Here is a 14,444-nt window from a genome sequence, read left to right on the forward strand (position 1 = left end):
GGATATAAATCCAATATCTTCATCTACCTCACAGGGTGTCTGTTGTGGGGGAAGAAGGTAAAGGAGATTGTGAGCCGCCCTGAGACTCTTCGGAGTGGAGGGCGGGATATAAATCCGATATCTTCATCTACCTCACAGGGTGTCTGTTGTGGGGGAGGAAGGTAAAGGAGATTGTGAGCCGCTCTGAGACTCTTCGGAGTGGAGGGCGGGATATAAATCCAATATCTTCATCTACCTCACAGGGTGTCTGTTGTGGGGGGGAAGGGAAAGGAGATTGTGAGCCGCTCTGAGACTCTTCGGAGTGGAGGGCGGGATATAAATCCAATATCTTCATCTACCTCACAGGGTGTCTGTTGTGGGGGGGAAGGGAAAGGAGATTGTGAGCTGCTCTGAGACTCTTCGGAGTGGAGGGCGGGATATAAATCCAATATCTTCATCTACCTCACAGGGTGTCTGTTGTGGGGGAGGAAGGTAAAGGAGATTGTGAGCCGCTCTGAGACTCTTTGGAGTGGAGGGCGGGATATAAATCTAGTATCTTCTTCTACCTCACAGGGTGTCTCTTGGGGTGGGGTGAAGGTAAAGGAGATTGTGAGCCGCTCTGAGACTTCGGAGTGGAGGGCGGGATATAAATCCGATATCATCATCATCATGCTCTCCATGCTTCTTGCAGCCAGCCCTGCCTCTTTCCCCTCTTGATCAATCGAGCAGGAGGGAAAGGCAGGGAGCCCTGCTTATCTGTGCTTCTTGCAGCCATCGAGCGAGCCAGTCTGCCAGCTCCACCTCTCTTTCCAGGAGGGGAGAGAGAAGCTGAATTGGTCTCCCTGCTTTTGGCAGCCAGCTCTGTCTTCTTAGGTGGTGAGGGTTTTTTTTTTTTTAAAAATTCAAGCGCCTCCTGAATTTTTAAAAAGCACCCTGACCTAAAAAATCCTGATGACATGAAGTGGAAAGAAGAGCAAAGACGCAACACTGTCCACCTTGCATTGTAACTGATCATAAGTCCTCTTAATTTAAAAAAAAAATAGATGTGGTGGGTTTGGGGCTTGTGACATCAGGGCTTGTCAGCGCAGTGGGTTGAAATTGGGAAGGGTGGGCATGGAAAACAATTATAACAAAGAGCAGGGTGGAAATACTTTCTGTGAATGGCAGAGCTCCACACAGTAAAAGGTGAGTTCAGAGCTGAGACAAAAAGAAAAAAGAAAAGAAAAAACAAGAATACAAAAAATGTGGGGGAGAAGCTGTAAAGGCGGGCCAAAACTTTGCTCTGCAGCTTTAAGTGGGGAACCAATCACAAGCTCTGAATTACTTTAATGGTTTGTGCCAGGGCAGGTGAGTGTGCGGAATGGGCTTCAGTGAGTTTTCTGGCAGATTGGGTACAGTCCAACACCCCAGTGTGAGCAGTGTAAGCAACATGCTAACCTTCACAGTAGTCATCTATGAGCTATGTTCCACATGAATGTTTCCCAGGACTCTATGAAATATCTGTATATAACCAATACAATTTAATGTACAGAAACATCTATAGACTTTAATGGTGTGCAAACACTTTGAAACAATGTCATAGCCTTTAAAATCTACTATTCTTTTGTACCAGTCCCTGGCAGGTGGATTGGTGATCTCTGTGTGTCAACATACTGGTCATGGCAGCAGTGCAAGATAAGTGTAGCATCAATATCATTATACACAACCAACCAACTGAACAGCATCCTATGACCATCTACCAGGGGGGCAGGGGATCCCCCAGTTTGGGGGGTTCCCCCAAATGCCAGGCAGTTGGTGAGTGGGCAAAGTCCCACCCCCAACAGTCCACCTCATGGACACCGTGCAGGCTTACCCCCCAACTGTGAATCTGTGACTAGTGAGGCAAGTGCATGTGGTGACCACTATCTCCAAGCAGGGAGCCATTGCCTCTTGCCCTCCAAGCCCCGAGCTGTGTCGAATGCTTGCTATTTTTATTGTATGAGTGAACTTTCCCTCAATAAAAATAATTGCATTAAGTCCAAAATCTCTTCATTGGCTTAGGGTCTCCTCGGAAAACTGACTCTGGCATACACAGGTTATCTTTCCTGAATATTATGGCCATCTTGTTCACCTAAATAAATTCCCCGACGATATTCCATAGGTAATTTGGCTCACACTTTAAATGGCTGGGGAAAGTGCAATGCTGAGTACATAGCATGATGATGTCATTCTGCGTGACATCATCATGTTGAAAATGGCCCTTCCCCCTCCCAATCCTCCTGTTGTGGAGAAGTTGGGACCTGGCAGCCCTGCTATCTATACCTTTGTTTGGGAACATGATCACTAACAGTATTATTGACACAGCAACCAATTACACTTCTTGGAGTGAGAATGCTTGGGAGAAATATACTGGCGTCTTGCCTTACATCTTGCCAGATGCTGGCCCTTTGTGCCCATTCCAGTGTGAAAGCCTGGAAGGCCTCTTTGTTATCAAAGATTTCAGGTTTTCACGGCTGGTAGCATCATTAGGGTTTGTAGAATCTTTCGGGCTCAAGTGCCGTGTTCTACTGGAGAAAGGTTTTCTTCCAGACATTTCGTTCTCAGCTGCGGAGAACATCCTCAGTGGCGTTGCAGCTGGAGCAGGCGCTCTGACCTTCTTGGCTGCTCAATGCACAGCAGCCAAGAAGGTCAGAGCGCCTGCTCCGGCTGCAATGTCACTGAGGATGTTCTCCGCAGCTGAAAACGAAACGTCTGGAAGAAAACCTTTCTCCAGTAGAACACGGCACTTGAGCCCGAAAGATTCTACAAACCCTAATGCCTCTTTGTTAGTTATGCCTTCATTGGTGAGTAATTCCAGCACTCAGGATTTTTATGGCACAGGGTTCTCTGAAATACCCTTACAGCACACTTACAATGCATGTCTACAGCACTTACCTTTCCTCCTTCATCGAATTTGCCTACATGACAAAACCATTCTCGGGAGCAGAACCAAGTTGGCATAATAACAGTCGGTCCATGGGAAGTAAAAACCTAAAATTAAACAACAAAAACAAACACCAATGATCAAAGAAGCAAAACCGTTAACAAATATTACTTTGGGAATCAATGGGCTTTTTTTTTTTTTTGGCAAATACGCAAAGGTACTTTATACAGATTAATCGTGTATCATTTCTTAAGCAGAGAGAAATGCTTGTGAATGAACTACTAGTACATAAAGTATGATATGGAAGTTTTCCTGCCATGAGAATAAGGACTGGGCATTTCACAAAAAGCAATTTTATTGACTTCCTTTTCTTAGAGCAGTATCTTGAGCCCAAAAACCACTGCTCACTTGATCTTCCAGACGATATTTTATGTACAGCATATGAGGCAGAGTAAGGAAGTAAGAGGGAAACGTTGTTCGGATTCACCCCCTCCTATGCCCTGTGGGAGCCTGTTCCCTGCAAAGAGGGAGGGAGGGCGATTCCTGCCAAGTCTTCTTGGGGCAGCTCCTCATCACTGTCCTGCGTAGTGTACTCTGCCAGGCAGTCCCCCAATGTCCAGCAGCGGCCAATCAGGAGACACAAGCTACCATCATGGGAAGAGGAAGCCATTATAAATGTGTTTTGTGACCAAGCTATTTTCACAAAAGCACTGAATCAAACCAGGACCTCCTGACCTAATATTCTGCACAAATATTCATGTGCATTTCCTACACATAGCTTTATTTTAGTAAAATTTATGAAGCAGCCATCAGACGTAGCAATTCAGACCATGCTTTACATTACCAAGAAAAAAGTCTGATTTAAATAAAAAAATGTCCAGTATTTAGATAGCTAAATAAAAGAGCCCCGTGGCGCAGAGTGGTAAAGCTGCAGTGCTGCAGTCGGAGCCCTCTGCTCACAACCTGAGTTCGATCCCAGCAGAAGCTGGTTCAGGTAGCCGGCTCCAGGTTGACTCAGCCTTCCATCCTTCCGAGGTCAGTAAAATGAGTCCCCAGCTTGCTGGGGGGAAAGCGTAGATGACTGGGGAAGGCAAGGGCAAACCACCCCGTAAAAAGTCTGCCGTAAAAACGTGGTGAAAGCAACGTCACCCCAGAGTTGAAAATGACTGGCGCTTGCACAGGGGACTGCCTTCACCTTTTTTAAAATAAAAAGAAGTATTTAGATAGTTAAAAAAAAGGAAGTGGCTACTCAACTTCAGGGATTCTTGACTTAAGTAGATTTTTTTGGATCCATTCCAATCAGGCCGGGTTATGGGACTGAATAGCCTTAAATGTTAATAGCAGCACCTTTAAATGAACCCAGAAGCAAACTGGGAGACTGGAGTAATTTGGTCCTTATAACCCACTCCAGTTGACATTCTGGTCACAGCATTCTGTAATCAGTAGCTTCCAGATAGTCTTCAAGGGCAGCCCCATGTACAATACACTGCTGTAAATAACTTCATTCTCCAAGACATAAGGACAAATGGACTCACACTCTAGCTGTATCTCAAGAAGTGAACAGGGATTCGTGAAAGCTCCCGCAACACATTTTGTTAGTTGTTGAGGTGCTCCCGGACTCTTGCTCCCTTCCACTAATAAAAAGATTGTAAGCTTTCTCCCCCCCCCCCAGTATGTTAGAACTGAAAAGGGGAATCTCCCCCCCCCCTTCCTTTTCCCCTTTCACGAATAAAGATTACAAGTTGTACTGATAGGTTTCTTTTCACCCCTCCATCTGTTTAAATTAGAAAGGAGAATCTCTCTCCCCCACTCTCTGGCTCTTTCACTCCCCCCCCCCCCGAAGAAGTGTGCTTGCACACAAAAGCATATACCTGGAATAAAACTTCATTAGTCTTAAAGCTGCTATGGGACTCTCTTTTTCTGTCAGCCAATTGAGCCCCCAGTCAATCAAAATGTTATGCATGAGAATCCATGTTGTTATTGATGGTGTTCCTGCCTGGCTCATTGGAGTCTGAAGGACTGAGCTTGGGGACTGAGGAACAATGGACAGTAGGATCCAAATCCAAACTCCCCTGCTCCAATCACAGGCCCCCTGCTGGTTTGAATGACCCAATAACATGCTAGTGCGGGAACCCAGTGTTGTATATAGTTGGCACAGTGGGCCCCATTCCTTGGTCTTGTTAGTGCAGCCACCTACCATGCTGTACTCAATAAAGAGCTTGTTATCACTACCACCTCGCCTCTTCAATGCCTAAGAACCCACTATATTATAGTGACGACAAAGGTGGGATCCGGGTAGGCGATCCAGCGACCGGCACCGCACTGCGCCTCGCAGCAGCTGCTTCCAGCTCCGCACATCACACCAGCATCACTGAGGACGGTCGCCAAGCCAAGACCTGAGATGAGCAACTATCAAGCATCCAGCGCTTCCGGGCCTCCAACTGCTGCACCTCCAATGCCCGGCCCCAACATGGCTGGGGCACCCAGCCCGCAGGGGTATATCCGAGAGTTCAACCCTGAGCAACTGGAGCAGTAGGAGAGTTGGGAGAAGAGGATGAACTACTTCATACTCTACCACAAAACCACAGATGAGGAACAGCAGAAGCATCTCCTGCTCAGCGTCTGTGGAGAGGACATGCTAGAGCTGGTGGAGAGTCTCCTCTCACCGACAACACTGAATGAGGCCACCTACAAGGCCATCATGGAGAAGCTGACCGACTACTTCTCACCCCCGTCAACCTGCACATCCAGGCACATCAGATTCCACAAGCAGAAACAGAAGCTTGAAGAAACTGTATCTGCCTTCCTCGTGAAGCTCCGCTGCCTTGCCTGTGAGTGCACCTTCACCAGTCTCGAAGAGGCCCTGCTCGACTGCTTCATTACAGGCCTTCAGGATGAATGTATGCAGGCAAAGTTGGTGGTTAAAAAGACTCTCACCCTGGAAGATGCCTTGAGTGAAGCCATTGCTTATGAGAAGTTGCACAAGGAGCAGCACTCAACAGGAGCACACCAGGTCACCAGCGGCTCGAACCCAGATGACTCCGAGGACGATGACATCCTCAAAATGCACCAGACCAACCAAAGGGCCAGCTGCCACGTGCAACCAAGATGACATCGAAGTGAGGCTGCACCAGCTGCAGAGATGCCCTTGAATGACGCTCCTGCAAATACCACATGTGTGGCAAAAACGGCCATCTGGAGCGAGTTTGCCATTTGAAGTTGCGCCAGGGCCAGGGAAGCACCATTTGGCAGATAAATGGCTGCTGCCACGAGGTCGCCTTCATGGAGGACGTTCAGGCACTCACCACAGCGGGGGATCAGGTATGCCAACTTCCCATGCCTTCTCCTGATAAGTTTAAGGTGACCGTGCACATAGAGGGTAAGCCCTGCAAAATGGAGGTAGACTCCAGGGCAGGCCAGACGGTCATCTCAGCATGTACTTTTCGGAAGTTGTGCCCTGGGGAAAATCCTGGTTACACCCGTCCCCGTTCGTAGTCAGGGACTTCCAGAAATTAGAGGTCGCTGTGAAATACGGACAGTTCTCAGGCAAGCTCCCCTTTAGTCGTAGAAGGGGACTTGTGTAGCTTGCTGGGCTGGTCATAGTTCAAGGCCCTGGGAATCCAGGTAACAGGAATCCATCAGACCCCCTCACAGAGAGATTTCCATGAGGTCTGTGACGGAACCGGCCCGATTCTGCCTTCAGACCCGGTCCCGTCAGCTCCCTATTGAGTCGCCAACTCCTGGAGGGAGCTATTTCTCCTCCTGCCCCTTGGGCTCGCTGCCACCACCTGCTCAGTCTAGGGGTTCAGATTGAGAGGAACAGGACTCCCAATCCCCCTCTCCAGCTGTGAGGCCAGGCCTCAAGGTCCTCTGCCACCCTGCACTTGGGTTTCACAGAGACCTCAGCACTTCTTTGGGGCACCCCTGGAGGATTGGCACCTTATCCAACTGCATGCCTTCCCCCTTCCCCGGGGCCCCCTTCTTAACACAGCGTGGTCTAAAGTGGTTTGGGGATCTATGTGGTACAGAGATTGACTGCCAGCATTTAAAACAGAAAAACTATTTATTTACAAGAGAAAAAGATAGGAAAAGAAAAACAAAACAAAACAGTTGCATTTAAAAAATTAGCACAGCACAGCACCCGTGCAGCAAACAGCCTGACAAACAAAATGTGGTTTTAAACGCGTCCTGCTGTCCCTGATCTAAACACGCCCTGCCTTTTTGGATGACTTACTTGGTCTTACTGCCTGGAGGCCTCATTTTCCTGAGCAGGCCTCCCCCACAGGCAGGAGCTCACAGGCAAGCAACCTCTCTTCCAGAGCGCCAGCTGCAAACTGAAAAACTCTTCCTCCTAACTCACATGCAGAGAACAAAAGAACTTCCTGCCTCTCTAGGAGACTTTCCCCCCTAGAGTTGTTGGTTTGGCTCTGGAAGGGAGGGGGGGAGGAGGGGAAGGCTAGGCCCAAGCCTGCTTGGCAGTTTAGCGATCCCTCCCAATGAAGCACCAACATGGATTAAAATGGCGTTTCTCCACACGTCCCCCTCCTTAAATTCTGAGCCGGAGGGGTTGCCTCCTACAGAGGTGACCCCGTAGCAAAATCCAACCAAACAAGGAGAAACCCATTAACCCAAACAGAACATTCACCAGATTAGGAATTTTCCCAACAATACACAGAGTCCAGCACCCTAGGTACCCATGTCCCTTCTGGACAACAAGTCGCATTGCTGCATTCAGAAGGAATGTCCAGTCTTTAAGATGTATTCCTCCATCTCCCAGGACCACCTCTGGAGTTTGGTGCTCTCCCTTCATTGCTGCTGTTGCTGGGGTGAGTGGTCCATCAAAGGAGGAAATTCCTGGCCCCCCATATGAGGTTGGAAACTGCCCAGTTCCCACACAGTTGCTTCTTTATCCCTCATTGGTGGAATGTTCCCTCTGTCCACTCTGACCTCCCAGAAAACCACCTCTGGGGCTCCAAACAATTGCTGTCCCAGCTTCTTTTTGTCTCCTTCCTTCCTACCTATATGCAACACCATGGACCTCACAGAGAATGGCTGTGGTATATTCACCTGCACCACTTTAACTGCCTTTCCTGTCTTCTCCATAGCCACCACATAAGTAGCATCGTCCAGGTCATCCACAATCATATGGGGTCCCTCCCATTCCACTTTCCGTTCACCAGTATGAAGGGGCAGGAAATCCATCACCCTATCCCCTGTCTCAGCTTCTGAGAACTCCACTTTCTGGTCCCTTGCCACCTCACACAGTGGATCCAGCCTAGGGTCACTTTGAACCTCAGACAGGAACCTTCCTGGCTCCCCCAGACTTCCTATCATCTGTTCCTTCAAGCCACCCCTAGTCCCACTGTTTCCAGAATCCTCAGCCAAAGTTTGATCTGGGTTCTCCGCCCCCTCAGTTGGTTTTTCAGTGTCAGCCAACTGAGCTCCTTCCTGCCTGGAAGGCTCCACAGCATTCTGCTGCCCTTGCGGAAATTGGCACCCCTCTTCCCATTGGGCACACCCTCCTGCAGGGCTTGAGACAGGCTGGTCCTCCCCCTCCCTGGTTGGTGGTGAGGTGGCTTCCCTAAAGTTGCCTTCCTCCCCCCACCTTCCCCTGAGGGTTTGGCTTGGTTTTTCAGCACTACCCAACTGACCCCCCTCTTGCCTGGAAGGTCCCACAGCTTCCCCGGACTCCTGTCTGCCCTGCCTCAAGACAACCTGTTCCGAGAGAGTCTCGGACGATCCCACTTCCTGATCCACAGCTACTTGGTGAACCAGTTCCAACCTAAGGCCGCTCAGAACCCCCTTTTGGAACCACTCCTGTTCCCCCAAGCCTTCAGCTATGTGCTCCTCTGAGCCCACATTAGCCTTGCTGCTCTCAGAACCTCCTGTGAAATCTCCACTCTCCACCTCTGTCTCTTCAGGTTGCACATCCTTTACGCTAGACCGGTTCCCTTCCTCGCTAGGAACATCTACAGCCTCTTGCTGCACTTGGGGAAAGCTACACCCCTCTTCCCCTTGAGAACACCCTCCTCCAGGCTGGTCCTCCCCCTCCCGGGTGACTGCCCTCTCTTCGTCCTCAGTAACCTGGGTTATTTCCCCCTCCCTGGTTGGTGGTGAGGTGGCTTCCCTAAAGCTGCCTTCCTCCTCCCACTTTCCTCTGAGGGTTTGGCTGCGGGTTACAGCATTGATAGAGTACTGGCCAACCAACAAATCCCGGCCCAATAACACTGGAACTGTCTGTTCCTTCATTACCCCACATTCAGAATAGGATTTACCTTCTTGTGGAGCTAAACCCCTGAACTGCTTTCGGGAGTGGTCTGGCCCCAGTTTAAACCTTTTAAATACAGTGGCTTTATAGGCCACAAAAGTTATCCCCCCATCTTCCATAGGCATGCTGTAACAGATGGCTGAAAGCTCTCCAGTCAGGATGCTACAGAGGTAAGACATATAGTCTTCCTCTGCAATCCCCCACTGTTTGGCTGCCTTCTCAAAGTTGGAGAGGTATATGGAGGGGTCTTCTCCCTCTTGGTACACTGCAAAGTCTTTGGGGGTGACTTTGATCGTTCTGCTTAGTTCAGCTTCCAGACGTAGCACCTCAAGCTCATGGCGACGTTGCTCTTCCTGCTTCCGTCTGCGGATCTCAGCTTGTCTTTCCTCTCTCTCTCGTTCCTCCTGTCTGCGGATCTCATCCCTCTCTGCTTGTCTTTCCTCTCTCTCTCGTTCCTCCTGTCTGCGGATCTCATCCCTCTCTGCTTGTCTTTCCTCTCTCTCTCGTTCCTCCTGTCTGCGGATCTCATCCCTCTCTGCTTGTCGTTCCTCTCTCTCTCTTTCCTCCCGTCTGCGGTCTTGGTCCGCCTCGATACGCATTCTCTCCAGTTCCAACTGTAGCCGCAAAATTGCTTCTGACTGGGTAGGGGGCACTTTTGCAGGTGCCCCTGCATGCTTAAGATGCTCCAGCAGGAGGTCTTTCATATCTACTTCAGTCATGTTGTCACACTCCAGCTTTTGCTTTGCGCACGCTTCCTGGAGCTGCGGCTTTGTCATCTTCAGGTTTTCCCGTCTCTGGGCACACTCCATCCTAACTAAACTGAACTTTCCCTACTCCAGTTGACCCGAAAAGAAAACAAAACCTCTGTTGCTTCCTCTGGGTGCTTGCACGTATCAAAAACCAAAAATGCCTGGCCAATCAAGTTCTCTGTTTGTTCTTGTCCCACCGCTGCCGCCAAGTGTGACGGAACCGGCCCGATTCTGCCTTCAGACCCGGTCCCGTCAGCTCCCTATTGAGTCGCCAACTCCTGGAGGGAGCTATTTCTCCTCCTGCCCCTTGGGCTCGCTGCCACCACCTGCTCAGTCTAGGGGTTCAGATTGAGAGGAACAGGACTCCCAATCCCCCTCTCCAGCTGTGAGGCCAGGCCTCAAGGTCCTCTGCCACCCTGCACTTGGGTTTCACAGAGACCTCAGCACTTCTTTGGGGCACCCTTGGAGGATTGGCACCTTATCCAACTGCATGCCTTCCCCGGGACCCCCTTCTTAACACAGCGTGGTCTAAAGCGGTTTGGGGATCTATGTGGTACAGAGATTGACTGCCAGCATTTAAAACAGAAAAACTATTTATTTACAAGAGAAAAAGATAGGAAAAGAAAAACAAAACAAAAACAGTTGCATTTAAAAAATTAGCACAGCACAGCACCCGTGCAGCAAACAGCCTGACAAACAAAATGTGGTTTTAAACGCGTCCTGCTGTCCCTGATCTAAACACGCCCTGCCTTTTTGGATGACTTACTTGGTCTTACTGCCTGGAGGCCTCATTTTCCTGAGCAGGCCTCCCCCACAGGCAAGAGCTCACAGGCAAGCAACCTCTCTTCCAGAGCGCCAGCTGCAAACTGAAAAACTCTTCCTCCTAACTCACATGCAGAGAACAAAAGAACTTCCTGCCTCTCTAGGAGACTTTCCCCCTAGAGTTGTTGGTTTGGCTCTGGAAGGGAGGGGGGAGGAGGGGAAGGCTAGGCCCAAGCCTGCTTGGCAGTTTAGCGATCCCTCCCAATGAAGCACCAACATGGATTAAGATGGCGTTTCTCCACAAGGTCTGTGAGAAATTTCCTGCTGTCTTTGATGGGAACATATACCAGTCCCCCATGGCATTGGAACTGAACTCCAGTGTACAGCCCATAAGGTTGAAGGCACGGTGAGTACCTCTGGCCCTCAGACCCAAAATTGAGGCGGTGCTAAACCGCCTTGTGGCCCAGGGGGTACTGGAGCTGGTAGCAAAAGCAAAATGGGAGATCCCTATAGTCACCCCCATTAAGCTGAATGGCAGCGTCCACATTTGTGCAGACTACAAATGCATGATTAACAAGGCGCTGCAAGGCCACGCATATCCCCGTGGTTAGTCCCCATGGTTAGTCCTGTGCTAGCATCCCTTGCAGGGGCTAAAATTTTTGGAGAACTGGACTTGGCACAGGAGCTCCCAGTCAATCCCGGCACTACAGAGGCCCAAACCATTGTAATGCACAGGGGGGTTTTCCAGATCAAGCACCTTCAGTTCAGCGACAGCGTGGGCCCGAGGATCTTCCAGAACGTAATGGACTCTCTCCTTAAAGGTATCCCCTGGGTCCAGCCGTTCTTCGATGAAGTAAGTGTAACCACAAAAGAGAATCACAGCAAACCGAAGTGAAACAATCTGAAGCAAAAACTACCGTGAAGTCCAGCCTCTACCAAAATTAATTCAAAAATCAGTCCAGAATAAATAAATAAATAATTCATGTATTAAATTTAAAAAGTATATAAACTTTTTGTGCAATATAAGGAATGGTTACATCAGAACACCATTCCCTCCTTGTCTCACAACAGAAAGTTGTCGCTCCTTTGGGAACGTTCCAGTGAAATTGACTAGTGTCCAATCTGTTCAATATCCTCAAGTATGTACAGCCCGCAGTTCGTTAGGCTGTGCAGCCAACAGTCCGTAAGGCAACAGGTTTGTACTAATTTCCCTGTTTCGCTTTTAGCTTCTTCAAGCTGCATAAAAATGAACATCAATAATACAATAATTACTAATAATACAATAATTACCAGAGCAAATTAATAAACATGGTGTATACTGGCTTATTAGAAGGAGCATACCTTCTCATAAAGAATTTCAACCATGGGTAAGAACGCCAACAACTTTGCTCAATGAGTAACCAACAAGTGTTGCTAGACAGACATAGTTACAGCCATCATATACACACAGGTGAAGTTAATTTAGTGTTCCTTAAAGAGATGGCTATTTTGACTATGGAGATGACCGTACATTTATATTTTATCAACAACAAGGATAACAGGTTAATTTTATACAGATGTTAAAACAAAACAAAACAAACCAATTACAAAAGGTAATATAAGTTTATAGAAAACAAGTCAAATCCCATTAGTTTTTTAGCCCCCGAGGACTCAGTGTGTTCAACTTAAAGATCCAACGCATTTCTTGTTGCAAGAGCCATCTGTTGCAATCTACTTTGTCCTGCAATCTGGATGGAAATTTCAAAATCACACAAAACCGAAAAGACTCTGGCTCATGCATGAAAGATGTAAAGTGCTCCACGAGCAGAGCGTCAATCACGTGATTCTTTACCCTCCATTTGTGCTCCAACACGCGTGTGTGCACCGCACATGTAGTGGAGCCCAAATAATTTTTTTCACATTGACAGAAAATTACATAAACACATTTTTTGTTGTGCAGGTCGTAGTGTCTGATAGGGATAACTTATATCCAGTGGTAGGATGTATAAATTCTCTTATTTGCATGGAAAGAATGCAAGTGGAGGGGGCACCACATTTAAAGTGCCTGCCTGCATTTTTGACAGTCCGATGTTAGGTCACAATATCTGACTTAACAAGAAATTCTCCTATGTTCCTAGTTCTTCTGAAACCCATCCTTGGAACTTCCTGACATCCTTCAAATCCTTTACAATAAACCAGAATTTTTTTAATAGTGTTGTAAATAGATTGTGAAAGCGGAGAGTACTGCATGGCACATGTCATATGATCCCTAGTTTTAACAACTTGTTCCCGGTTGGGAACCTTGAAATAAGGTTGCTCTTTGTACCCGATTTATTCTAGACACAGCCCCTTGTAAAATCTGATTGGGATAACCTCGAGATCTAAATTGCTGACATGACAAAGTCATGCCACGCAGTTGAATTCCTCTTCGCTCGTATCATCTGGTTGTAAGGCAAACTGGCTCTTAAATGTCTGGGGTGAAAGGACTGAAAGTGAAGGGGAACACTTTTATCCATTAGCTTTTTATAAATTTTGACTGCCAAAGTATTATATGCGCCTGGTCTTATATATGCATATGTCAAGAAAAGTAATTGTCTATCTGGCATGTAGGAGAATTTAATAGAAGGGTGAACGTTATTCATCCATTGCATCAAAGGTACCACCACTGATTCATGTGTAACCACCGCCATGATGTCATCAATATATCTTTTAAATCAGATGACAGATGGAAAAAAGGGATTATGTACAACATTACAAAAATATTTGTTTTCAAGCTCTGACATGAATAAGCACACTACACTGGGAGAAAAAGGTTGCAGCCACTGAAGAAGAATTCACCTCCTGCCTCCGGGTCATGCTGCAGCATTTTGATGGGGCTGGGTTAAAGGTGAAATGTGAGAAATGCAAGCTGGGGGTTTCCACCATTGACTTTCTGGGTTACACGGTGGATGCAAGCGGAATCCACCCAGCTAAAGACAAAATTAGGGCGATCTGTGATGCGCCAGCCCCTACCAACAAGGCAGAGTTACAGATGTTCCTCGGCCTCCTAAATTCCTACCATGCCTTCCTCCCCCACAAGGCGGTGGTAGCAGAGTCCTTATATAGACTCTTGGACAAGAGGGTGCTGTGGGCTTGGGGTCGCTGGCAAGCCTCTGCCTTTCACGCCGTTAAGGACATATTGACTTATAACAGCTTGCTGGTGCACTTCGATGAGCAGCTGCCAGTCATTTTGGCCTGCAACGCTTCCCCCTATGGGATGGGTGCTATCTTGGTTTATGTGCTACCAAATGGCTGCAAGGTCCTGGTGGCCTACTATTCTAGGACGCCGCAAAAGTTGAAGTGCAATTATGCACAAATTGACAAGGAGGGCCTGGCGATCGTGGTGGGGGTAAAAAAATTTCATGACTTTCTGTATGGCCACCCCTTCACCATCTTAGACCACAAGCCTTTCCTGGGTCTGTTTACCCGACTGCCAGACGCCATAGATGCTTTCCTCGAGGGTTTTGCAGTGGTCTATCTTCCTCACAGGGTACCTGTATAAACTTCGGTACCACCCGGGGAAGGTGATGGGTCACGCCAATGCCCTAAGTCGCCTGCCGCTGCACTCAATGAACCCTGATCCTGCTCTTGCGTACCAGATCATGTCACTGGAGTCACTCTCAGACCGCCCAGTGCACACGAAGGACATTGCCCATTGTTCCACGCGGAACAAAATCCTCTCCCGGGTTTTGGACTGGGTGTGGAGGGGATGGCCCACAGGTTGGGTGGGGTTGGAATTCTCAGCTTTTGCATCCCTCTGGGACAA

The 14,444-nt window shown here is 48.3% G+C and overlaps 1 protein-coding gene across 3 annotated transcripts in view; it reads right to left on the reverse strand.

Moving 5' to 3' along the window:
• B3GNTL1 (UDP-GlcNAc:betaGal beta-1,3-N-acetylglucosaminyltransferase like 1) overlaps window positions 1-14,444 on the reverse strand; it is a 285,348-nt gene that overhangs the window by 124,123 nt on the left and 146,781 nt on the right. For all 3 annotated transcript variants that reach the window (XM_060252291.1, XM_060252290.1, XM_060252289.1), the window contains one exon: window positions 2,893-2,988. In XM_060252291.1, coding sequence (XP_060108274.1) covers window positions 2,893-2,988 — 96 coding nt within the window. The remainder of the gene's footprint in view (window positions 1-2,892; window positions 2,989-14,444) is intronic.

The sequence above is a fragment of the Heteronotia binoei genome, chromosome 13, assembly GCF_032191835.1.
Source record: "Heteronotia binoei isolate CCM8104 ecotype False Entrance Well chromosome 13, APGP_CSIRO_Hbin_v1, whole genome shotgun sequence".
NCBI lineage: Eukaryota > Metazoa > Chordata > Lepidosauria > Squamata > Gekkonidae > Heteronotia > Heteronotia binoei.